At 35.9% G+C, this 24,293-nt stretch overlaps 2 protein-coding genes across 2 annotated transcripts; one reads left to right on the top strand and one right to left on the bottom strand.

The window, feature by feature from the left end:
* Positions 1 to 992: 992 nt before the first annotated feature.
* On the bottom strand, positions 993 to 6,938 carry LOC139144687 (large ribosomal subunit protein uL23-like). The gene is made up of 4 exons (XM_070715410.1): positions 6,836 to 6,938; positions 3,999 to 4,245; positions 3,076 to 3,252; positions 993 to 2,239 (listed from the first exon to the last, which is right to left on the bottom strand). The coding sequence occupies exons 1-4, from the start codon at positions 6,858 to 6,860 to the stop codon at positions 2,167 to 2,169; spliced, it is 522 nt and encodes a 173-aa protein (XP_070571511.1). The 5' UTR covers positions 6,861 to 6,938; the 3' UTR covers positions 993 to 2,166.
* A 180-nt stretch (positions 6,939 to 7,118) lies between these two features.
* On the top strand, positions 7,119 to 22,963 carry LOC139144686 (ras-related protein Rab-34-like). The gene is made up of 8 exons (XM_070715409.1): positions 7,119 to 7,539; positions 11,721 to 11,812; positions 12,279 to 12,446; positions 13,886 to 13,950; positions 15,910 to 16,043; positions 16,693 to 16,783; positions 17,312 to 17,434; positions 20,164 to 22,963. The coding sequence occupies exons 1-8, from the start codon at positions 7,483 to 7,485 to the stop codon at positions 20,244 to 20,246; spliced, it is 813 nt and encodes a 270-aa protein (XP_070571510.1). The 5' UTR covers positions 7,119 to 7,482; the 3' UTR covers positions 20,247 to 22,963.
* The last annotated feature ends 1,330 nt before the right edge of the window (positions 22,964 to 24,293 follow it).

The following is a 24,293-nucleotide window of genomic DNA, read 5'->3' as shown; positions in this document are numbered from 1 at the left end:
CCTGAAACATTGAATTGCCCTTTTGAAGTCTCCGTCAGGAAATTCACATTATGAAACTTGACTTGCAAAACGTGATCGATCACTCTCCCAAGTCATAGAAACAGTACTTATTAGTGTACACATTGTTCTGATGTATAGATTTTTTGGCTTTTTGTATTGAATTGTTTGATCAAAAGGTAACACAATTCTCACATCACAGTTGCCTTTTAGATCATGAACCCTGATCATCAGGACGTGGCTAGGTGGTTTTGAATCAGGTTTTCCTCTAACTGGTGTACCTGGGGCAAGTCTACCACTAGCTTGCAGATTCTACACAGTACAACATAACAGTAATAGCCTTCAACCACAGATGTCACACTTGCAATCCCACATCACTTTGATAACACTGTGAGAGATCATGTTGCCCTCCTCTGAATAGCATGCACTGGTTGTGCACAAGGAATTGGCACGATTAGCGCCCTCTATAATCTAACAATAAAGTACCATTTGTATATCGATTTTGAATTGTACTATTGGAGGTCAACTCATAGTTCACAATCTTATTCACATCTGATTGAAAAAAACTTACTGGCTTCATTCTGGTAATGTAAGCCACTGAAATAAACGAATTGAAGCACTACTGACCGTAATTATTTATTCAATTTCCAGTATTTTTGTTTTGGAAAATGACTTTTTTGGCCCCCTCCTTTAATTGTGTTGAAGTGACTGCTGTGCTCATCTTGTAAACCTGGCCCATATGCAGATACGTGTGTGCTGCCCAGTGTTATTGTTGACAGCTGAATTTTGGCACACACTTAAGTTTATCTGTCGACAGTAACATTGTTTACTATGAATGGGTGATGGGCTGGTAGGGCCATGGAGGTAAAAGAAAGGTCTTTCTTTTACCTCCATGGGAAGGCATATACTTCTGTCTTTCAACAAACTTAAACAAGATCTGACAGGAACCATGAAATATCACACATTCAGAAATTAAGACAACAAACACTCCAACATTACACAGACAAATATTTATTTGCTGTTTCTCAAACACTTGAAAGGAAATTCACATGCAGACTTCTTAGATGATGCCGATCTGCAAATAAATGGAAAATGAAAAGAGTAAGACATGGGATGGAACGGTGTAATGCTGTTGGAAAATTCATATAAATTGCACCAACTACAATGTGATAGCTAAGTATGGGCAGCTAAGTGCCTGATTTGAAATGTTCAATAGATGACCCACAAGTCATGCAATTTACAACACTTGTTGGTTTAAATGACATTAATGTGATTATGTCACTGTGGAAGTAATTAACCAGCAGTGCATTCAAAGAAATATTAATGTGACAATTTTTGATGTTCTTACAACTTCAGGTAACCTAGCTGCATTTGAATAAAGGTAGGGTAATATATACATGGCTTGCAGTCATGGATATCATATGCAGGACAGTGTGTTTTTAGAGATTGAGAAATCAGATCAACTGATTTTCAGCATCATCATCAAAGTAACTCTAAGGTCTTTCATTTACATCCTGCATTTGATTGACAGTTCACAGACAAAATGCAAAAATTTGTATAACTGACAGAAAACAATTATTTGTGCATGTATTAGTAGTAGCATAAATGCAAGAATACTTAGTGTATGAAAATATCAATGTGTGCCCCATAACCTAAATGGAAAATACAAAGTATTACACATATCATCTTTATGGCTTTAATTAAGCAATAAAGCACACCAGCGACTGTATACCACGAGATTTTGACCAGTTCACGACATATATGCACGAGCGATAGCGAGTGCACATATGAAGTGAACTGGTCAAAATCGAGTGGTATACCGTCGCTGGGTGTGATTTATTGCTATTATATCATAACAGTATATTGAAATTCTGGCGTGGAATGTCAAAAACGGATTTTTGCTCAAGCTGAGAGCTCGCGCGTATGCCAGCCGTGGTATATCGCCAATATACCACGGTTCTTTTCGCGTCTCGACCAATCAGATCGCTGTATTTGCGCCATCAATATACTGGTATGATATAATTGACAATATAACAAACTTTCAGTGAGTAATATTAGTATAACATCCAAGCATTATGTACTAGTTACAATGTAGGTTATGTGACCAACTATTCTATTGGAAATTTTTGAGACGACACCAGTAGTTTCCATGATGTATCTGTCAAAACCTCACCTTGTTTGCACATCCAGTGCATCATAGTCAGGTGCTAGCCTTACATATGCTTTCTTCTGTCCATCAGGTCTGTGGAAAACAGCGGTAAGACACAAAATGTTTATTCTGACAAATCACTAATATCTTCATTGCAGAGTAGTTTGAATTTGATGTCACATTCAGTCATTTATATCTAAACTGCAAACCATCAGGTTAAAACATGATATCAGTATGTTGGAAATTAAAAACATCTATAAGACGAATACACTACAAAGCTATTAGCAATAAAATTACCTTGCATTTAATCCTATACAACTGGAGATAGGAAAACCCTTATAATATATTTGAAGAGAGATTTCATCAGCCTGCATCATAACTAATTTTCTTCAAAACAAATCAATAATGTCTTCATCTTTCATTTAATTTTCAAAGCTTTCTTTTCATCTCTTCACAATGTGCTAATGTAACTCCTAAGCAGTGAATCAGTGTGTAATTTATGCCAATTTGACTCATCAACAACTCAAGACTATGCTGTTTGACTTGAGAAATTTACATGTTGCAAACACTGGTGTTGTGATTGAGTGCAGGAGAATTTTAAGAAATTCTCTCACTGGTTCACAGAGGTCAGTTGTCTAGAATGCACTACTCTTCTTTACCATTGTATCAGACGTTCAGGGGAAAAAGCCTGGTCTGTTCAGCTCTACTTAAGGATTAGAAAGCCTTCAAGCACAGAACATGTTACTAATCTTTGCGGATCAAATACATAAAATATTGAACCGGCAATTTCCATCAGTATAAACTTGTGTCAAACTTGAGATATGGCCAGCTCTTGTGCAAATTGTACAACAACAGACGTCTTTATGAGAACTTGCATCTCTGGCTAATGGGTAAAACATGATATATGAGTATCAAAATTGTTATCTTACCTGATAAGTGTGTTAACTTTGGCAACATCAATGTCATAGAGTTTCTTTACAGCTTGCTTGATCTGAGGTTTGTTGGCTTTGAGAGCCACTATAAATACAAGTGTGTTGTTGTCTTCTATTTTCTTCATGGCTGACTCAGTTGTAAGTGGGAATTTGACGATGTTATAATGATCAAGCCTGCATAAAGACGCAATAGAACGCAGATATGAGCAAAACAGTATCCATAATTTTGCTGTCATATATCGTTACTTTGTCATAAAACTTAAATAGGTATCAATTTACAACATTTTTAATCAGCCATCATTTGTTATTGCATTGAAGTTTTGCCAGTATAGTTTTTGCAGCATAGCAGTCTTGCATCAACTGATAAAAGGAAAATCTTGACTGGAACATCCCTCTTCATATAACACTCCTCCTCTCTCTTCAGAAGAAACAAGTTTAGTAAGGAATGCCCTGGACTGTACACAAGGTTACTATATCTTTCAATAATGTTTCAGTATGGTGATGACACAAACTTCAAAGAGGGCTTGGTTCTTCACTTGACTGTGTGTCTGTACCTTTCTGAATTTGAAAAGACGACTCAGAAGTACCTAGCACTTAGAAAAACATTTGACAAGTATTCAAGATTTAATCAGAAATCACGTGTTCATTGCCTGATGGTGTTTACAAACATGAAACAATTGCACTCCATCTATTATGTGCTTGAGGAGTGAAACATTCACTTCACATAGATTCCAAAAAGCTCCCTTGAGTTAAATTGGATCTTCCAGTCTAAAGGCACATTCTCTGCATGATTTTGTGGGGCTGTAACTTTCCACATACACTTGATCTCCCATGTATGGGAAATTCGCATGCATAATTATTTGTCAAATTTTCAAAACTGCAAAGAAAATGTCTCTCCAAGGATGAAAGCAAAGACATACTTATTCCGTCTTGGTACACTTCGACGTGGGTATTTAGGATTTCTCCTTAGTTTCAGTGTCTTTGGTCTCTTGAACCTGACTACAGTCTTGATCTTCTTCTTCTTCAGATTGTGCACACCTTTGAGTGTTGACTTCCTTGCTTTCAGGGCATCTGCCTTGGCCTTGGCTGCAGCAGCCTCTGCTTTGGCAGCAACCTTAGCAGCAGGTTCCTTGGTGGCAGGGCCCTTCTTGCCCGCTTTGATAAGTGCTGTGAATAAATCACCATTTATTTTTTAATGTGTGTTCTGAGAGCTGGTCAAAAATTTGACAGCCTTTAACCTCTCCATTGGGAACTTAAGTAGAACGCACCTCGGGGACAGATATTCGGGCCTTCTAATTTTATCAATTTTCTTCTGACCTACCACTTGTGGGGGCTCATTTTGAAGCTCTTGGTGAAAGAAAAGTTTTCACCGTCTTAGTTTTTCGAAAATCGAAAATTTTATTTTTTCCCGTAGAGTTAACAGAGGGATGGCGGCCATTTTGAATTCAAATATCGAGAAATCGCAAGTTATTTGTCTCTCTAGTACCAAAGTTTGCACGGTGACCCCTTATTTTTATTCTTGCTTTGGTAAGAGACTGGTTTAAAGTTTCACTGAGGAAAGTTTGAGCAAAAGTTTAAGTCTTTCACTTTCGAAGTGCATATTACCTTAATTGAGGTGTGATCATAGAACACAGGCCTGTATATGTCAATGTCTCACAGACTACCAATGTATTATCAGTTCTTCAGTACAACATCACATTTCTGAGGTATATCTGGTCATGGATGTAAAAAATAGAAGGATACAGGACAGCCCTATAATCCCTTTCACACCTATTGTTATTCTTTGTCTACGCTGGTCTTTGAAGTTGTGGCATGGTTGCCGCGATCAGGACGGCTCGGACACACCCACTTCACTCACAATATCATGTACATCAAATTATTGTTGCCAAATTCATAAAAAAAAAACTTTCAAACTTGTGAAATTGCTTGTGTTGAATGCCCAGACTGAACAGAGCTCAAACAAACCAAAGACTGAGAAAATCGACGCATATTTGACCAAGTTATGACTATTCTTTGGAACCGACTTGGATAAAGTCCCCTGATCGTAAAATTACTCTAACTTACAAAGTATCTAACCGCGGAGTCTGATTTTTTCTTAATTAGAAGGTTCAAGGTATGAACGCTTAAAAAATGTTTGTCCTAAGTGCTGGTTCGCCTGGCCGTTGAAGTTAACCCTTTTCCTGCCAGACAGTAATAACTGTATCACTTCCCCATCAGCCAAGTCAGTAAAAAGCGGTATTGAGCCAAAACATGAAGTATTTTCACCCACTTGGCTTGGTATGTTATAGCATCTTTTGTCCAAAAAAAATCAACTTTACAGTATTATGTTTTCAACAGCCTTCAAATATATAGTATTATGTTAAAATACATATATGTTGTGTTTCATTAATTTTAACCATCTTGACCTGGTGGTAAAATATGGACTTGGCAGGAAAAGGGTTATCGTATTCTAAAGTTGGGCTATATTTGCGGTACGCCGATAGTTCGTCCCATAGGATTGCGTGCAAATGCGTTCGTCGTTCAGGCCATGGTTCACCCGTTTGAAGTCACTTTTCCAGACGTTCAAAGACACTGCTGAAAGAACTGTTACGCCAAAACTAAAGTCATATATATAGACTTTCCGGTCTGGTCATGTTTATCGATCAGAGTACCTGGCCGAAAATTCCCTGGTGATTTTTTCGCCGAAGTTCATTGCGTCGCGTCACCATTCTGCACGGGTTGACGCATTGTTCAAGAAGGGGAAAGGTTATTACACATGCGCAGTTCTTGTTATACCGTGTTTACAGGAGACAGAAAGTGAGCCAGGAGCTATGTAGTCGATTGTTTTCCTCCTCGATGAGCTGCATATCATCGTTAAGATAGAAAAAGGTCGTAGTATTGCTACAACAACATTACTGGCACGAAAGACGCTATTTTTACGCTGTCTGTGGTAATGCACGGAAAGACTCGACGTTTACCGACGACAACCCGAAGGCACGCTATGAATAAAATAACACGCTAATCCCGTTACGGGATTACGAGATAACGAATCGGCGGCAACTATCCCTTGAACAAAGGATCAAAGGAGTGTCCTGTATCCTTCTATTTTTTACATCCATGATCTGGTTGAAAAGATACTTTTTCATTTCAAAACACTGGAGAAATCTTAACAAAATGAGATAAATTTCCACAGAGTTAATAACCCTGAGATCATTGTTAGGCACGTTTAGGCGAACATTAATGAAGAATGTTAAAAAGCCCTCTCAAGAAAACCCTCTATGACCTGCGAAATTATGTATCCACAATGTTTTCGATAGTCTGCGTTCAACTTACGAGAGTACGCTGAAATCTAGCAGTCATCATTGGGACAGGAACGAAATGAATGAGAGCTGCTGTAATCTGACGATGCAATTTCTGTGTCTTGCATGTTGTGACCCTTTAGTTTAGCGCTAGGATAGTTCATTGATTGACGATCGGTTTTCGATCGGACAATTAATGGCATTTTCTTTTCAAATTCGTTTAATCCATTTAAAAATTGCCCTCTTTGTGATGTATTGTACATATGTGCAAGTGTATGGGTATCATGCACACAGCGTGTACAACATGCACATGACGAACTCTGCAAGTAATTTCTTCGCTGATAACTTATTTTGCTTTTAATTCCGATTATTTTGAGTTGAAACGATAAAGTAATATAATGTGCCATCATATCCGTGGTTTTTATGTTATATCTCAGAAAAGGCTGTACTTTACGATTGATATATTTAGCTGGAGGTACCTTCCTTCCTAGTCTTGGGACCCATGTTGGCGAAAGAGACCGACAGATGGACGGGTTTCACAAAGTGAATACTCGGTCTTCATTACTTGAGGAGAGAAAAGAAAGAACAATATTTTTATTCGAAATGTCATTAGATAACTGGCTCTATCAAATCTAACGACTTTTTGATGTTATCACTGCAGTGAAAATACACTTTTTAATTGCATTTACTTCTCTGTACTACAGTTTTACAGATTAAAAAAATACAAGATCAACGAACAAACTTACACCAAAAAACTGCTTCCTGTGGAAACACTTCCGGGTTCGTGTCACGTTGTCTGGGTTCACGTCCGTCTCATTTCTCCCAGCTGTCAACCACCGCCTAGGTAACCGTGTCTTGGCCTAAGGTGACTGACACGTCAGTTGAATTATATGTCGACGAATTCTTTATCGAGCGCTTACTCAGGAGAAAAATTATATCGACAACGATGAGCCTTTCCATCAGTACGGACCTTGACTGACAACTTTCACTTCACTCGAAAGCGACGCAAGTTATTCTCAAGACCAGACCAGACCGGAGTCTCCCAGACTCACAGCCGGACTCTCCAGGAATCCCGGCTTTTTAATTTGCGAAGTTTGATATTATACATGTGTGACTGTAAGAAAATATGAAACAACGAGACGAAAAAGCGGCCAGAGACAGGACTGTTACAAGGTTTCCACAGGTAAATAAAAAAATAACATATGGCATAATTTTTTTTTACCCACTGAAGTTCTTCAGACCATGTTCAGACGTCATACACATATTCCAGATAGGGCTCGGCGTTTATCATGGCGTGATATTTGATACGACGGCAGTTGGCACTGTTCGCCCAGCCATTTAAATTTCCCGAAAACAGTCTCTGTGTGAACTTTGGTGCTTATCTCTAGACGTCGGCGTAGGAGGCCATTGTTAGCGCGGCGCTGAAATTGTACCAATCAAGTTTCCAATAATCAGGTTGAGAAAAATATACTCCACACGAGACAAGAGAGTGGCATATTCGCTTATTCCTTTAAATTATGTTTGTGTGATTTGTACCGCAATGCATTTTGCATTTTATATATTTATCTATCCCCATATTTATTTGTCAATCGGCTTTTGAAACTGTTTTCACAGAGGTACTTTGGTACTAAATTGGACTTATTGGTTAGACCTTGATAGAAATCAAAGATTCAATTGCTGTTTACATAATGACACAAACATAATTGATAATGATCAAACAAGCGTGTGAAATTCCCACAGAAGACACGTGCGCCAGTAAACTTTGAGAAAGCCCATAGAGGTGAACACTGATAGTATATAATATAATATATAACATTACCACAATTATCATGAAAAAATAGTTTTGTCTTGAAACATTGCCTCCCAAGTGTCCCTCTTAAGTGTTTTTCGAGTAATCCCAAAATTGGTGTGAATGATATTGAAATACTTAAGCTTTCGTGGCTATTTAATTGAATTCTGCAAAAAGACAAAAATGCGCAATCAAATGAAATGAACAGTTTTGAATATTGTTAGACTGTCAAAATATATGATCAGTCCAAAAGAATGTCAAAGTTCATAAAAAGTGTAAAATTTCAATATTAATTGGTGGTTGGTAATTACAGTTAAATGATAAAATATGTAAATGAAAGGATATTTAGATGAGCAGACAGATTATGACATCATCATCATCTCACATTTTAGAATTTAGAATAATATTGAATCATACTGGCATTGAAAATGTTACATTTTATACATGCCATGAAGAAATCATGTGATGAAAAGTAAAACTAGGTTGCAGTTAATTACGCAACCTTCAAACTTTGTCAGAACCTGGAAGGGTTAGCTTCTCCCTATCCTGTATTTATTGTTGATGTCAAACTGCATATTGAAAGTAAGGGTGAAACCACGTACATTTATGAAATGATAAAAACTACATAACAGGATGAGAGGGTCGAAGGTGAAACCATTAAGATCAGCTGTGGTACAAAATACTGGTATCTTAGATATCCCATAATTATTAGTCTGTATCTGCAGTTGGTCGGTTTGCCACTCAGTTGTCTCAGTATGGAAAGTTTATCAAGTAGATTGAGTGAGTGACGCACATCATGTCCATTATTTGCAATGCGGCTGCCACTGCTACGGGTCTCAGTGTTTGATATCAGTGATACCTTGTTTTGTGTCAGCGTCCTTTGTTATCGACCATTCAGAAATAAGATACTCAAGCACCGTAACCAAGGTGTGCATACTCTTGGCTTGACCTTTGACCTTTAGGCCATGAATTAAAGTGACTCACAACCTTTAGGAAATTATGGCAGTTGGCAGACGCTTGCGTACCTGTTTGTCCAGCTGACTTGGCATCTGTTTGTAACTGCTTGTTATAGTGTTTTGGTCTGATAAATATAGACCTACCTGAAAAGGACAGGTGGTGACTATTTTTAACTCCAGTTTGCGGCTATATTTTTCCACTTAACACAAAAATTATTATTGCATATCAATATTTATAAAATATCTTTTTGGTGTAATCAATGATTTCAGTAAGTCATTTTCTGTTCTCAGATGTTTCAAAGTTCTCTGGCATTCACATGACGTATCTCTGTTAGTCTGATCTCTGGCAGCTACTCTGAAAAACATGTAAATCATATCTTCTGAATATTTTGAACTCTTCTAAAATTTGTTCAAACGACATTTTTTGTAAGACCTTCGCCGTTCAAAGTTCCATATAATACAGTATTGTATATGATGGAAAGTAATGTTTTACACTGAATCATTTTAGCAAAATAAGTCCTACCCATCCATTTGCTGACTTTGTCTTTGCACGGAATGCGGTCAGTTTAATTACAGATTATAGTGCTATTATGATGCAAACTTTCCTGTAGTCTTTGTGAACTTTTACAAATTATAAACCCAATGTCATCTCCTTTCAAAGTTAAAATATTTTTGACAAAATGGAGACGATGAAGACATTTATGCATCATGAATTATGAATTTGCATTAATCATGACATTGGTTGCCTTGGGAAGTTCTAAATAATGTATTGTTCACTCATAGACAATAGAGGGGAACTTGAGGTTTGATTAACTATTGTTTACATTGATGATCCTTGTCTTTCTTTGTTGTTGTTGTCAAGTTGTTCGTTGATATTTTCAGAGACTGCATACATTTTGCCAAAAATATGTATCAGTCAGTCAATGGACACAGCACAACTGTCTTATTAATCGTGTATTTACTGGTATTTTTCAGTCATAGCTACATGACATTTTCAAAATTTCATTTCCTGTTTTGTGGTGCTGGTTTATTCTGGATGATGGTGATTCTTCTTATTGTTGTTATTATTATTATTATTATTATTATTTTAATGATTATTTAATGATTATATCTTAGGCTTGATTGTAATTCATGCAAAATTTGAGTACAGCAAGGAAATAAATTTCTCTTGGCTGGATGGACTATAGTCATTAGTTGGACTTTGGAATTACTGTAGCATAGTAACTGTAGGCTGAATCAATATGTCATCATGTACCCTGTACCTGTGCAATTGTTTTTACAATAAAAACTAATATGTATATTTCTGTTAACAAGTCTTCATTAACATGGTAGGTTGATCATTTTAGTGGGATTTGACACATCAAGAAACAGCAAAATTTGGCAAAAAAAATGTGTGAATTTTTCAAAATGCAAAATTTAAGGATCAGAGGGTTTAGGATAGGATAGATCACCCAAAAAATCTGTATTTTTTTTCATTTTGCCTAAATACAGTAAACATGCCCATTGTGTATGTCTTGCGCTAATTGTGTCTTTTATTTCTCAATTCTTTAAATAAAAAACTTATTTACTAAACCGGTAATGTCATTCATATTACGTATTCAGAAAGAGTAACACTAACAGGGTATTTATCAAATTGTTCATATAAATTTCAAATAAAGGTAAAGACAATTTTACATAGACTTACAGTCTCAAACACAATTGCGTATTGCTTTATCCTCAGTCAGAAACATTTTGATGCTTGGCTTTAGGCCATCAGGAAATGGCAGCTTTTAAAATATAATAACAGCAAAAGAAATGTTTTGAATAGGAAAGCTAGAAGTAGATAGTGAAATGGTATAGAGACTGCTTTATTTGGATGTTGCTGCTAATTGATCAATTTCTGTGAATTTTTTAATTCAGATGCTGTTAAGGGCAAAAATGAATTGACTGTTGAATATCATCAATTTGTTGAGTGCAGCAATATATCACTATGATAATGTTAAATGAGGAAAGAAATGTATAGGTGTTAATATTACTGTTCTTGTATTCTGTCTTTCAGACTTGTTCAAAGAGGTATTTCACATGCAAAACATCATTTGTTCATCATTTACAGTCAGTGTAATTATGGGATTTTGTCAAAAAGTGAAAGTTCATTAGGTGTAGAGTTGCTTGTCACCATGAAAAATTACTACAGCAATAGCAAAAGTCATACTCTGTAAATATATATATATATATATATATATATATATATATATATATATATATATATATATATATATATATATATATTATATGTATAATATATATATATATATATATATATATATATACATACAAGTTATATAATTATCAGAAATACAACTATTCAAGTTTATCAAATCATCAGAATTTGACAGACAACATGCTTTTCAAATCTCTGTTTTGGCTCATCCCACTTCCAAAACAATTAGGAAAATAAAGTTAAAATAAGCATGAATTCAGACAAATGGACATTGAACTAATGCTTGTCATATTGATACAAGTTGAGTATAATGGTTTGTTCTGCAGTTTGTCAAAACTTGAGAATACTTTTCATAAAATTCAGGATGGTAGAAGTAGGAGAAGGGAAAGGCTAAAATTCAATCAATGGATTTGTTTCAGGCTTACAATATCAGTGGAACACCATACAAACAGAGCAGTTTCCATCCCATGGTGAAGAATGCATGTGCAGCGAACAAGACAGGAACCGTCGGGTTGGTATTCTCATGTGCTTTGTCCAAGTATGGGGAATGTTGGATGGTACATGTACACAGTACAGTATGTGTTGTGTGTGAAATGCGAAATGCCAGCAGATTTCATTCTTGACATTTATGGAGGAGAATTCCAGAAATTCATCCATTGTAAAAAACTGCAATTATGAATGCTTGGTCTGGCCTGGCATTTCCGTGTTTGGTGGATCCAGCATTTTCAGTTCTCAAGATTTCAAGCAAAAAATTTCTGAAATTTTTGTTCCATCAGCGCTTTACAAATTTGAGTTCAAGTATGCTGATTTCTTATATCTAGACTATTAAAGATTTTGTCTAGATTTTATCTAGATTTCTATATTTCACATAACTTGAAATCTTAAGAAACAGAAGCATCAATAATACTCATAAGTTGTGAATCATGACAAATATTTCTCTGTTTGATGCAAATATCCTTTTTTTTTCCAATATTCAGATTGAAGATATCCAAGTGTATTGTTATAGGAGATGTGTCCGTTGGTAAAACATGTCTTGTCAATCGATTCTGCCACCAAGTGTTCAACAGAGACTACAAAGCAACCATTGGTGTGGACTTTGAAGTTGAAAGATTTGATGTTCTTAATGTGCCATTTAATTTACAGATGTAAGTAATTGCAAGTAGTTTTTTTCACACTGAAAGAGATGCGATGACTTTTTGTAGTTTAAAATTTTCCTCAACAAGGCAGTAAAGGTTTCACAATTTCATCTCACACAGTAACCTTACATTGCCTTATTACTGAAATCCACAACAAAATTTCATAACTTAAAAATGAGATAAACTTAAAAGAAAACATTTTTTATCAAAAGCCTAACAAGAGACAATTTTCAAACCACACACAGCTCTGTATGTAATTTCAGTTGATATATATTCAGGCATGGTCCCTCCGCAAAGGGACCGTGATTCAGATAATAAGTATTCACTCGACACCAGCAGTTATAGAGTAACATTATGCTTTTTACACAAAATTAAAACAAAACTGTGAACATTAAGTCTGAAGGCAGAATGAAGAGTATTCTTTGACCATCATTAGGTTTTCAATTCCTAACTGATTACTTTGTCACATTGTTCACAATTATTATTCACTTTCTTGATTAAAGAAAAGCATCATTTTGTATCATTGGTTCAGAATGTACTGGAAAAGGAAAGACTTTGATAGTGAGTAAACAAAGCCCAGATAGCATCATACTGACCACTTGTACTGTCTGCCCTAGATTAACAACTTGACCATCCATCAATCAGAAAACTTACAATGTGATATTTTCATCGCATTATGCAAGGGTTAATTTTAGCAGGTTGTTGCATAGCGTACAAACTGGGCTAGAAATGTTTTGCCATATTGGACAGAAGATTAAAATACATAGTTACCACTGCAGTGTATATCTATGTAAGGTGTGACCCATGGTGGTTAATAGTAATGTAAACCACAAAGCAAAGTGCCGTCCTTGTTTTCTGGTTGACCAGAGTCTGTGCAAGATTTGATATTTCAATGGAAGATTCAAGTTTAAGTGTACCGGGTAGATTTTATAAGTAATATGTAGCCCACTTCAGTTTAAACCTAAAAACACCAAGAAAGACTTCATACTTTACACTGGTGTGAAATTTAATGTTATTTTATCATAGGAGAGTAGTATTGGTACTGTGGGTTGTATCGTATATTAATTAGCACTGCCACTCTGTACTAGTAGATGATAACAAAAGCAGAGATACAACTTTGTTGACTTATTGTGCGATGTTATATCCCATTCACTTTACAGTTTTACATGATATTGTTTTGTAACAAATACTTTTTGTGCCAAACTCAATGGAACAGAATAATTATTCAATGCAATATTGTCTGTAAAATTTATGTCTAGTCATGTCATCAACTCAGTGTTACTAGCAGATTTGATGGTACCAGGTAATTTCCATTAGAATTAGCACAAATTTATTAATATATATTCTTTGTCTTTCCATGGTAAATGCCATTGTTGCATGTGTAAAATCTTTTTAAAACTGACTACAAATCGCTTAAAATGGTTGCCCTTGATTTTTCTCTTTCATAGCTGGGACACAGCGGGACAGGAAAGATTTAAATGTATAGCAGCAGCCTACTACAGAGGTGCTCATGGTAAGTGTTAAAACTTCACCCTTCCATCCCCACAATCCTTGCTGTTTTGGTTCAACCATAACACTGAAAGCCAGGGACTAAACCACTATCTTGATTGCAAAAGGAGTCACAGAGCAATGCTTTGTAACTCATGAGTTGTTTGGACACGCTTAATTTTTGTTTTCTGGAAAACGATTGTACACTGCTGTAGATGTGATTGTAATTAGTGTTGGCTGTGTGTGTTAAAAGTATTCTATCAAATTGTTGCAAATTCTCAATCATGGTGATAGCATACCAATTGTTTATACAGGATGCATATACAGAATAATCTAACCCTTTCACGGCTATACCCCGCATTACGGGAAGGCTCCATTAACTTAGGAATACCCGACTTCCCTAGAGGATCAATTTCACAGACCTGCCTTTCCTACAATGGCACTACAATAGCACCAGCTGGAGTAGATAACATAACAATGGAACATTCACACCTTGGGGATTAAAAGCCTTCTGTTTGTCACCCGAGTTGGTCAGGCAAGAACTCGGGTTTCAGGTACCATGCAAGTTAATGCAGCCTTCCCCTAATGGGTAGTTTGGCCCAAACCTACCGCATTGCTATCAGTGGTGATTGAAAACCTGTTTACAAGGAATTTGAGAGAATAGGTTGAACTTTGAAGACAGTACTATGCTTCAAATAAGATCGCTAGTTACTACAATCTCCATGGTGACAATCACAATACATAGTCCATTTAAAGTGTTCAGTTTGATCAAAGTTTGAAGCTTCCAAAATCTGTAATTAGTAGACTACAAATTCACACCATGTATGCATACTGGTACTAGGCATGAGAAAACTACGGATATCAATTTATATTCAGTTTTGTTCATTAAATTCTTGCCAACAGATTTTTGATAATGAGAATCCAGTGTCTTGAAAGTTCAACATGATTTGAGTCAGCATCCATTGTCAGAGTAATATTTGGTGAAAGTGATACAGCGATGACATTTACATGACACTCATTTCATAATCAACACTGTAGGATTCAAAACTAGAAGTCATTAAACTGTGTACCATTTCCTGAATAACTGCAATCAGATCTCAGGACATCCTTGCTCTACTGAAACACATGACCCAACAATACTGTACCACAGTCCTTAGTTTTATTTTGACATGTGACCCCATGCTGTTACATGACCCTTTGACCCCAACATCCTCGTACCAAAGGTCAATGTAGACAATTGCTGGATGAGAAATGAAGTACTTTGGTGGTAATCAGCTGTATCAACTTTAAAGAGATGTAAGTCAACACCAGCTGTCAGTGAAAGTAGTTTTTATGTAGTGATTAAGTATATGTAACAATGTACATGTACTGGTACATATAAACTTTGATAACAATAAACAAACCGACAAACTGAGATATTTGACAACTGAAAGTCTGTTATTATTTCATCATGACAAAAATATTTTACTCAATTGATGTTGACATTACTGACTTAATTTTGTTATCTTTCGTATATAAACATATTTTCACTTGCTTACTGGTCATGGTCAGCAAACATTTTTCCTTAGTGACCTTACACAAACAGTATTAGGACAAACTGACTCCTTCTAATGTTAGTTTGGTGCCTGCAGCAAATGCTTATGCTCCTTTTTTTCATAGAAATCACTTTTTTATAAATAGTTCAGCATTTGAGATTGAACATCTGCTCCCTTAGTTTTCAGAATGCTCTAAACAATGTTCATGACATTGCAATGTTTTGTAACTCAGTAGCTGTTAGTTCATCCCAGTGATTTTTTCATATTTTGTAAGATAGGTACATAGTTTGAAAACCCGGTACCATTTCTGTTGTAAACTAGTATGATTGCATGAATATGCCTAGAAAAATCCTTGAAAAATTTAACAGGGTGTTACCTTTAACAAAAACATTATGTGAACAGCTCACTCAATTCAGTTTTTAATAGAGTGTCTTCTTTTCTGTCTGCAGTAATAGTAGTAGTATTTGATCTGTCGGATCTGTCATCTCTAGACCACACATCACGATGGTTGGAAGACGCTACCATAGAAACCAACAATGATGATGCCTTGGTATTTTTAGTAGGAACAAAAATGGATTTATGTGTGAGTAGTGATTCTGCCATACAGTGAGTCCCCAACATGACTGTAATTGTCCACATCCTGTAGACAGCACAGAGTTGTCTTGATGGAAGTCATTGTAATATTGTTACAATCATCATTGACATACACTACAGATAGGTCAGTGAAAGAACACAAAATGTTTCAGAAATGTTGAAAAAACTATATTTTGTACACCAGACCACAATTTACGCAAACCCTGTAAGTTCAGACAAATATTTTGGAAGTATGATATTTTGCCGCAAGACAAGACATCTTATGACTTTATGATGGTGTGTTGTAAAAAGCAACACTGTTTAACAGCAGTTTAAAGAGATACAATCGTCGGAACTGTGCTAAAAGGTCGCATGAGACCCATACAACCAAGGTACAGTGGTGATTGATGAAAGTTAAAACATGTCTATCATAATCTTCATAGTATAATTCAAATGTTGCAGCTAGGATGATGAGGTGCATCTAGATATTGTGCATGGAATACATTGTTTGTAAACAAGATACTCGCACAGGCTCAATTTAGAGGACTGTTTTCCTTAAAATAACGCAAGCAAAGTTGTCAGAAGACAAAATATAATGGGATTTTACTCACATATTCATAATTTTGTGAATCACTTTCGTTACTGATTCATTTCTACAGTCACAGTCCAAGTTTGCAGAGATTGAAGAGATTGCTATTGAGAAAGCTAAAGAACTCAATGCAGAGTACTGGTCTGTGTCTTCAAAAACAGGTATATTATATCATCAAAAAACGTCTAATTTTCCAAATATGCAGGGACATTAACAATCTTATTTGTCATATATGATTAAGCTTATAGTGTATACAATCAAGAGTTTTGCTTAAAACACTGTTTTAACCCAACAGGATATATTTACATAAGTGTACACAAAGAGCTATAGAGGAAATAATTAAGTTGTTTTTGTGTGTTTTAAGTTTTTGCTTATGGTATTTTGTCTTTTTCGTCTGTTGGTATGTCTTTCCTCTTCTGTGATCATATCTACGGTTGATTTTTCTCCATCAGTTGTTTGAATTCTGCACTTTGGTATTAATAACATGATTTAAAGCACAATCCATTTTTATTGAGATATATAATTACAGTCACCATTCAACTGTGCCTTGAGTTGTGAGATGTGCTTCCTTTCCTGTTGATATCCTTTCATTTTTAACATCCATGAAACAACAGAAACAGATTGACTCAAAGTGACGTCTGCTTAAAGCCTCATTATACAGTCCATCATCTCTGTATTGATTTCTACAGGAGAAAATGTAACAGAATTTTTCACCAGGTTAGCTGCCATGACGTTTGATGTTGCCGTACAAAAAGAGGTTGATGATTCACAGCAGCCTGCCAAGTCAATAGGAGGTGGTAGCAATCTTGTCAGTAAGTACCATATATGTGTTTGATAGTAAGTTATGGAAAGTCAGGTAGAATGTGTCTCCAAGACAGAATATTCAGACTTCAAATTTTTACAACACTTTACTAACCTACCACTTTTTTTGCTCATACGCGTTCAAAAAAAAATGGTGGGGGGGGGGGGGGGGGGAGGGGGGGGGGGGGCTGGAGGAATCGCGATTGAAATCTTATTTTTTTCAGATCCCCCCTCAATACCCTCAAAAATTTTCAAGTCCCCCCCCCCTCAATACCCTCAAAAATTTTCAAGTCCCCCCCCCCATTACCATATAGCCACATATTTATTAGGAATTCACGCAGAGTAAAAAAAACATGTAATGTGTCGTTCTGCACGCAAATGTTCAACACTACCTCTTATCAGCAGGTTGTAGAGCCATATACCTAGGGCAAGTTCTTAAATTGATTCATTTTTAAATGCATCAGTGAACTTTTTGGATTTCTCAGTCTAAGCCGACTTGAGTTTATCCAACTCTGGCCAGATTAATGGCACAGCTGAAAAGCACACAAAATGACAATCATGAGAGAGTATGAAAATTGTGTATTCCTAGCTACGTTTAACCAAATTGTGAAAAAATGAGCACAGTGACCTACCGAATTTTTTTTTCAAAAGTACAAGACATATACACCTTAGATGCCACTTATAAAATGTTTTACAAAATTGACAATACTGGAAGGTTAAAATATTCCATGAAATTAATGTTTTAATCTCAGAAATTTTGGGTGTAATAATGGCAAATTTGATAACAAATAAAAGATTCCATTTAGTCACACATTTTTCCATTTAGATTAGAGTCTTTACTGTTCAAAGTTGTACTTTTGTGTTATTGGTACAATGAGATGTGAAAATTTCATTCACTGCATGAACTTGAAATGAATGGTTTTATATATTGATTTTAAGTGATTTTAGAAAAACGGACTTTTCATCGTACATTTGTATAAGATCAAGTATGGTGACCCCATCTTTTTTCTCTAATATTTGATTGTTCTCATATGCCAGAATTCAAAAATCCATGGTAACTGTTAGGTCCCTAGTCTTCTATGTGTTGCTCTCTGGCTGGATCTTGTGTACAAGTAGATGTATGTTTCACTGTCGATTGAGTGTCCTATGACCGAAACTCTTCTTAAACTACATCAGAGTCAGAGCTACATGTATCACTGTCACTGCCAGTATGTAGTAGCAGGGCAGTAGTTGTATTAACTTTTTATTTTGACAATATTTTTGTTCAGTTTATACAATTGTGTTCTTGTTCTATTCCCTACAGAATGTTGAGCTATCCAGTATTCAGCTTGCCAACACAGCCTACGTGTACCGTGCATTTGCATCATTCAATTATCACCAATATTTAGACAAACGGGCTTTGTTGACAAACTGAATATTGTGTTTTTCAGCATGCTGTAGAGAGACACCGAGAAACTGTGTTTGATACATTGCATAGAAATATTGAAAAATTATCAACAGTTGAAGCTCCTGCCCCATTACAAGGCCAACTTGTTCTACGAAAATTTAATGGCATTCATATATTTTTAGACTTTTTCGAGATTAAAGACATAAAGTATGACAAAACGGTTCTAGATTTTGTTTAATTATTACTAACATTAGAACCATTGGACGACATCAAAATGTTGGGAGTCAAATATTTTCAGGTCCCCCCCCTATAGGCAGAGCAAAACTTTCAAGTCCCCCCCCCCTCGACTACCCCAAAAATTTTCGAATCCCCCCTGAATTCCTCCAGCCCCCCCCCCCTTCACCACTTTTTTTGAACGCGGCCTTAGAAGCTTTTATCTTAGAAAATTCAAGTTAACTTTCTTGTTATTGTGAAAATCAAAAGAATCAAAAGTTTTTACCCAGAGTTTACATAGGGATAGTTATTTTAAAGTTTAAATATTGGTAAATTTTAGGTAATTTGTTTCTGCAGTAGCAAAATTTACATTTGGACCCCAGAATTTTATTCAGGATTTGAAAGTGAATGGTTAAAATTTTCCTTAGGGAAAGTTGGAGGCTAAGTTTAAGGCTTCCAGTTTGAAAGTGAATTTTATCTTAAATCATTTGGAGGAAGTAGCAGATAAGTCAGTGAAAATCTAATGTGAAAGTTTGTCAGTACCCAAACCATTCAAGTTAGCTGGGAAGGTAGCTATCTTGTCAGTAACTGTCAATCAGTTGTAGTAGTTAGCTACTTATAAGTTCAAAAATCTCAGGATCATCAGTACTTGGCTGCAGCAAACCTCAACTTCAGTCAGATTGGGAAAATGTCACCAAGTAGTATGGAATGTGTCACAAGAAAGCAACTGCAAAGAATGTAGGATGCTAAAAGGGTGTAACCAGAAAGGAGTTTGGGAACAAAATTAAAAATGCTGATCCACCAAAGTGTGCATTATTTTTTGAAAATCGGAAATCAAGTCAATATGTAGACACTAAGTTTCATATGTGATGACGGATGATGAACTCAAACTTGTGTATATTGAACTTTTTATAATTTTCCCCTCAAAACTAACTCAGCAAAGCCAGTTTGAGATTGAGCAATCTTGTCAGCTGCCGGTACTGTCACATCTTAAAAGTAGCCAAGGTGTTGGAAGAGGTTAGTGCATACATTTTGGCAAACCAGACCAGGCATATAACTATGGTGATCTGTTTTGCCAAACTAATTGCGGTTGATAATTGGTAGCTTGCTCAGACTATGTTTTCTCATCTTCCATATTAGGAGTGAGGAAGCCCTCAGACTTGACAGGATCAATAGATCTTGTAGATGGAGACACTTCTCGAAGTAAACCCAACTGCTGCTAGTTGTCATGGAGATTCAGAAGATGACATTTTGATCACAGGTTGCCTTGTAATTAGCTGTCACAAAGAATTCTAGTGAAGCCTACAAATACTGAGAGAACCACTTTGATTCTGCCAGTGTAGTAAGCTTCAGGTTGAATTTTGCATGCAAGAAGCTCCTGTTTACATAAAGGCTAAATCCTTGCATGAAGTGAACGCGAACTCCAAATGTCTGTTCTGCTGGCATGGTTGTGGATCTCGCACACATCTAATCATAATTCCAAATTTGAAACTTCACAGAGCTTTTTAATACATATGCAGTGCACATTTTTTAGGCATGTATTCTCTCAATATTTGGCTGTTATGTGCTCGTTCCATGAAAGTTGCTGTCTCCCTAGTGACAGCGCCCTCAAGAGATTGTTATGTGGAGAAGTAAGGCAAGGCTATGTCACGTCATGGTAATGATCAACCTTGAGGTGTTTGAGCACTTTAACTGCTGTTTTCTTAAGAAATATTTCACCAGACTCCTGATATCGCTGAATTATTTTAGTTCTGTGTGCTGTTTTTTAAAAAAGGAACTTGTAAAGTCAATTTGAGAAAGTGCTTTTTAGGATGGCATTTTAAAACTTTCTTTAAAAAGGTTTTTAAAGCTGGAAATTAAATCAAAACGGTAACTTTTGTCTTTTGAAGGCTGTGCACTATCAACTGTGCTAAATTATATTGTAGTATTTGTGACATGTTCTGACACTTATTTATGTCTGGTAGTGTTTTCAGCAACTCTTATGTACAAGTTTATTTAAAACAGAATTTTCTCCAAACAATATATATATTTGTAGATGCTGTAAAAATAGGAAATGCATCGATTGCCCAGAGCAAGAGGGACATGTCTCCTGTGCTTTCACACAGGAAATATGTCCATCTTGCTCTGGGCCGTCAACATGCATTGCTTTTTGTCAAATTGGATGTTTGTAATCATGTAGATTGAATTGTAAGTTATGCAGATTTCTTCTTTCATGTGTTCATGTTATTTTACATCAGATTGCATGATATGAATCAAGCATTACTACATTTTGAAAATTTATGGAAATACATTCAGGTGTGATAACAAATATAGATAAGTTTCAGAAAAGCTGTAGTTTTTTAACATGAAATAATAGGTACATCGAAATTTTAAACCTTTTCTCTGAATCACAAGTCTTTTACACCGATATCTTTGTAGTAACAATTTTTTTCGATTTCCACTTGGCATTTCAACAAAACCTGTTTGATAATATGAGAGGCTGTAGGATGGTAAAGGACATGTTAGAACAGAAAGAATTCTTACTCATTGTTTTGTTGTCTTAAATTGCATATGAACAGAGTGTGTTCCAGGGAGTCTGATCACATTTAATCAAGGTGTACAATGTCAATACATACCATACTGAACATCTGTGCCACAGTGACTGTTGTCAATATTGCCTGTTTGGTTTTATCCTGAAGACAGTTACTGTTGGTGCCATTTTCAAAGCTTAAATCTGATGCTTTCACCAGTATTTAACCATTTTAATGTATTTCTCCTGTATTTACTTTTATGACTCTATCATTTAATTGTAAGAATTTACACTTTTTCTTTTGCAATTCACCAAGAATATTTAACATGCCTTCCTGAACTATTTTTCCCAGCACAGTGTTGACAGTTGAGTTACATTAGAACTCCACCATGCCAGTCCAATATCATTTCAGTACCAACGTACCAATTATTCAAAGACCAATGTGAAAGCTGTGAAATTCACTCTACAAGTCCACTGAAGTCACTTTCAAAGAATCATCGGTTAAGTCCAAGTTTACACAGCAAGCATGTTTTCACTCCGACCAACCCCATTTAGCATTCAGTCCAAGTGTCTGTTGTAACTGAACCAATCAATGAGTCCAAGCTTGACCTACAAGTACTCTAAACTAGTCCAAGTGTGAAAGCATCATAGATGCATACAGCAAACCATAGTTGGCATTAGTCAGCTACACTTACACAATCAAGTCCAATTATGTCCTAGAGATTGTAGCAATGATACTAATTCAGTCAGGTCCAACCTGTTTTGTAATCAGTCCAATAGAGTAAGACACGGCAAGTTCAAATGCAATGGTGTCATTTTCACCTTGATAACAATAACCTAAAACTTTGGCAAGAGTTTAGCTAGCTAGTACTTTGTGAAAGCATACTAGCAGCATCTCATGTTCCGTCAAAGCTTGGCGTGTTGTCAGTCCAAGAATACTTGCAACCAACCAAGAATTCATGTACACTTGCTGTAAATTTAAGAAGGGAGATTGCCTGCACACTGACATTCTAGAGTTTGTAACTTGACAATGGTTTAACATGCCTGGCTATCACTGTGTTGTTGACATTGTTGCACTGTATTCATCATCAATGTAGTTCTGTCAAAACATTGTCTCACACTGCGTCCACCATTTGTTCAATTTCAATTTCATTGAGTAGGTCACAAACAGTCACTATTTTGATGAAAATTGCCAGAATTTCAAAATCAGGGTATTCTTTCCAGTATTAGCATAATTTAGTGCAATGTATCACGCAAATAGACATGATTAGAAAGCGCTTCACACCTTCATGTTCGTGTTATCTTATATTATCTGAATACATTTCAAACTCTTTTGTTCCAGGGTATTTCTATGTAGCTTCAAAGGATAATCTTTCCTGCTTTTATTTGAACTTCTGTTCATATGTAAATAAAAATTTTTAAAATTCAGAACTTGTTTGCTGTTGTATTGTTTAATTTCTGGTCATCCCTTTCTGTCTGTCCAATTGCTAGAGAGTTTTTTTGTTTTTTATCATAGACAGTAGAGGTGTCTATGGTTTATGGTTCACTGTTTAAGATTATGATGAACCATGCAATGGTGCAAATCATGTTAGACTATCAACCAATTTTGGCAAATTAATGATTTGTGAGATGTGAAAGGTTCAACTCTTCCCTGTTCTTTGAAGTATACTTTCTAATATTACATTTATCTCACTATTCTTCAAATCCATTCATTCGTTATAAAGTTTATCGAGGGAGAAAGATAGCCCAGGATCAATAAAAAGTGCTTGTTAGACTGTTGAGAGCGCTCTTTTGTTGGGCTGGAATATCATCAACCTCTTGGGAGTTTGTGTGAGAAAAAACACCAACAGATTTATTACTGTCATATAATTCCAAAAACTGGAACTTGGAAGGGAAAACAAAACCAATACATGTACGATGTTTTCTAATATACAATCCTTTTTGAATCCAGTCACAATTGATCATACTCTGATCATATACACTCAAGCACCCATAACAACTACTTTCACTTTGCTATTCTGTACTGAATGATGGCATGGCAGCATGGGGTGCATAACAAGCCACCTCAATGCCCTGTAATAAACTTCAACTTGAAAAAAAAGGCCAAGATAGGGTCAACAAATAGCACAAAGCATTGACCTTCAAACTTTCAATCACAAAGACACTACAATGGTAATTTTGTTGTTTTCAGAAAATGTCACAGGATTTTATGAACCGCATTCATAATAAAACAGAGGGGTTGCTTTGGGTCACAGAGTTCCTTGTTCAAAGTCTGTCTAGCATTTTACTTCTTTTACATTCAGGTTTCCATTTACCAGATGGCTAACATTCTGTCAATTGAAGAGTTTTCCATGAAAATGCTTCTGTACTGTGAAGAAACTTGGGCTCATCATGGCAGCTCTTGGATTCAAAAACATCACATGCAATCTGACAGAAAAACACAGACCGAGACACTACAGTGTAATAATGATGAAATGAACCCATAATATCACGACTCTCCTTTACAGAGGTGCTTTATTGATAAGAATTTGTTTTCAAGGTGTAAACTAAACAGGTATAAGTGTCCAAATTATGGAGAATTTCAAATCCATGATTGTGTGGCACAACCAGCAATGTACAGGTGATATCAAACTTCATATTAAAGCCATTGATATTACTAATATCTTCACCACATTCTTTTGTGATATGTTCATCAACAAACTCACTTTCAAAACAAACACAGACATAAAAATTGGTTGGAAATGAATCTGTTTGAGTGTAA

This window comes from Ptychodera flava, chromosome 12 (genome assembly GCF_041260155.1).
Source record: "Ptychodera flava strain L36383 chromosome 12, AS_Pfla_20210202, whole genome shotgun sequence".
NCBI classification, from domain to species: Eukaryota; Metazoa; Hemichordata; class Enteropneusta; family Ptychoderidae; genus Ptychodera; species Ptychodera flava.
The sequence above is the reverse complement of the archived record's forward strand: the minus strand, read 5'-3'. Positions and strand labels throughout refer to the sequence as shown.

Excerpts from the sequence above, each read along its gene's own strand:
- LOC139144686 (XM_070715409.1), top strand. The coding sequence starts at position 7,483 with ATGAAACAACGAGACGAAAAAGCGGCCAGAGACAGGACTGTTACAAGG. Across the intron at positions 7,540-11,720 it reads CTGTTACAAGGTTTCCACAG|GCTTACAATATCAGTGGAAC; the intron begins GTAAATAAAAAA and ends GATTTGTTTCAG. Across the intron at positions 16,044-16,692 it reads GAACAAAAATGGATTTATGT|TCACAGTCCAAGTTTGCAGA; the intron begins GTGAGTAGTGAT and ends TCATTTCTACAG.
- LOC139144687 (XM_070715410.1), bottom strand. The coding sequence starts at position 6,860 with ATGGGTCCCAAGACTAGGAAGGAAG. Across the intron at positions 4,246-6,835 it reads TCCCAAGACTAGGAAGGAAG|CACTTATCAAAGCGGGCAAG; the intron begins GTACCTCCAGCT and ends ATTTATTCACAG. Across the intron at positions 2,240-3,075 it reads AAAGTTAACACACTTATCAG|ACCTGATGGACAGAAGAAAG; the intron begins GTAAGATAACAA and ends TGTTTTCCACAG.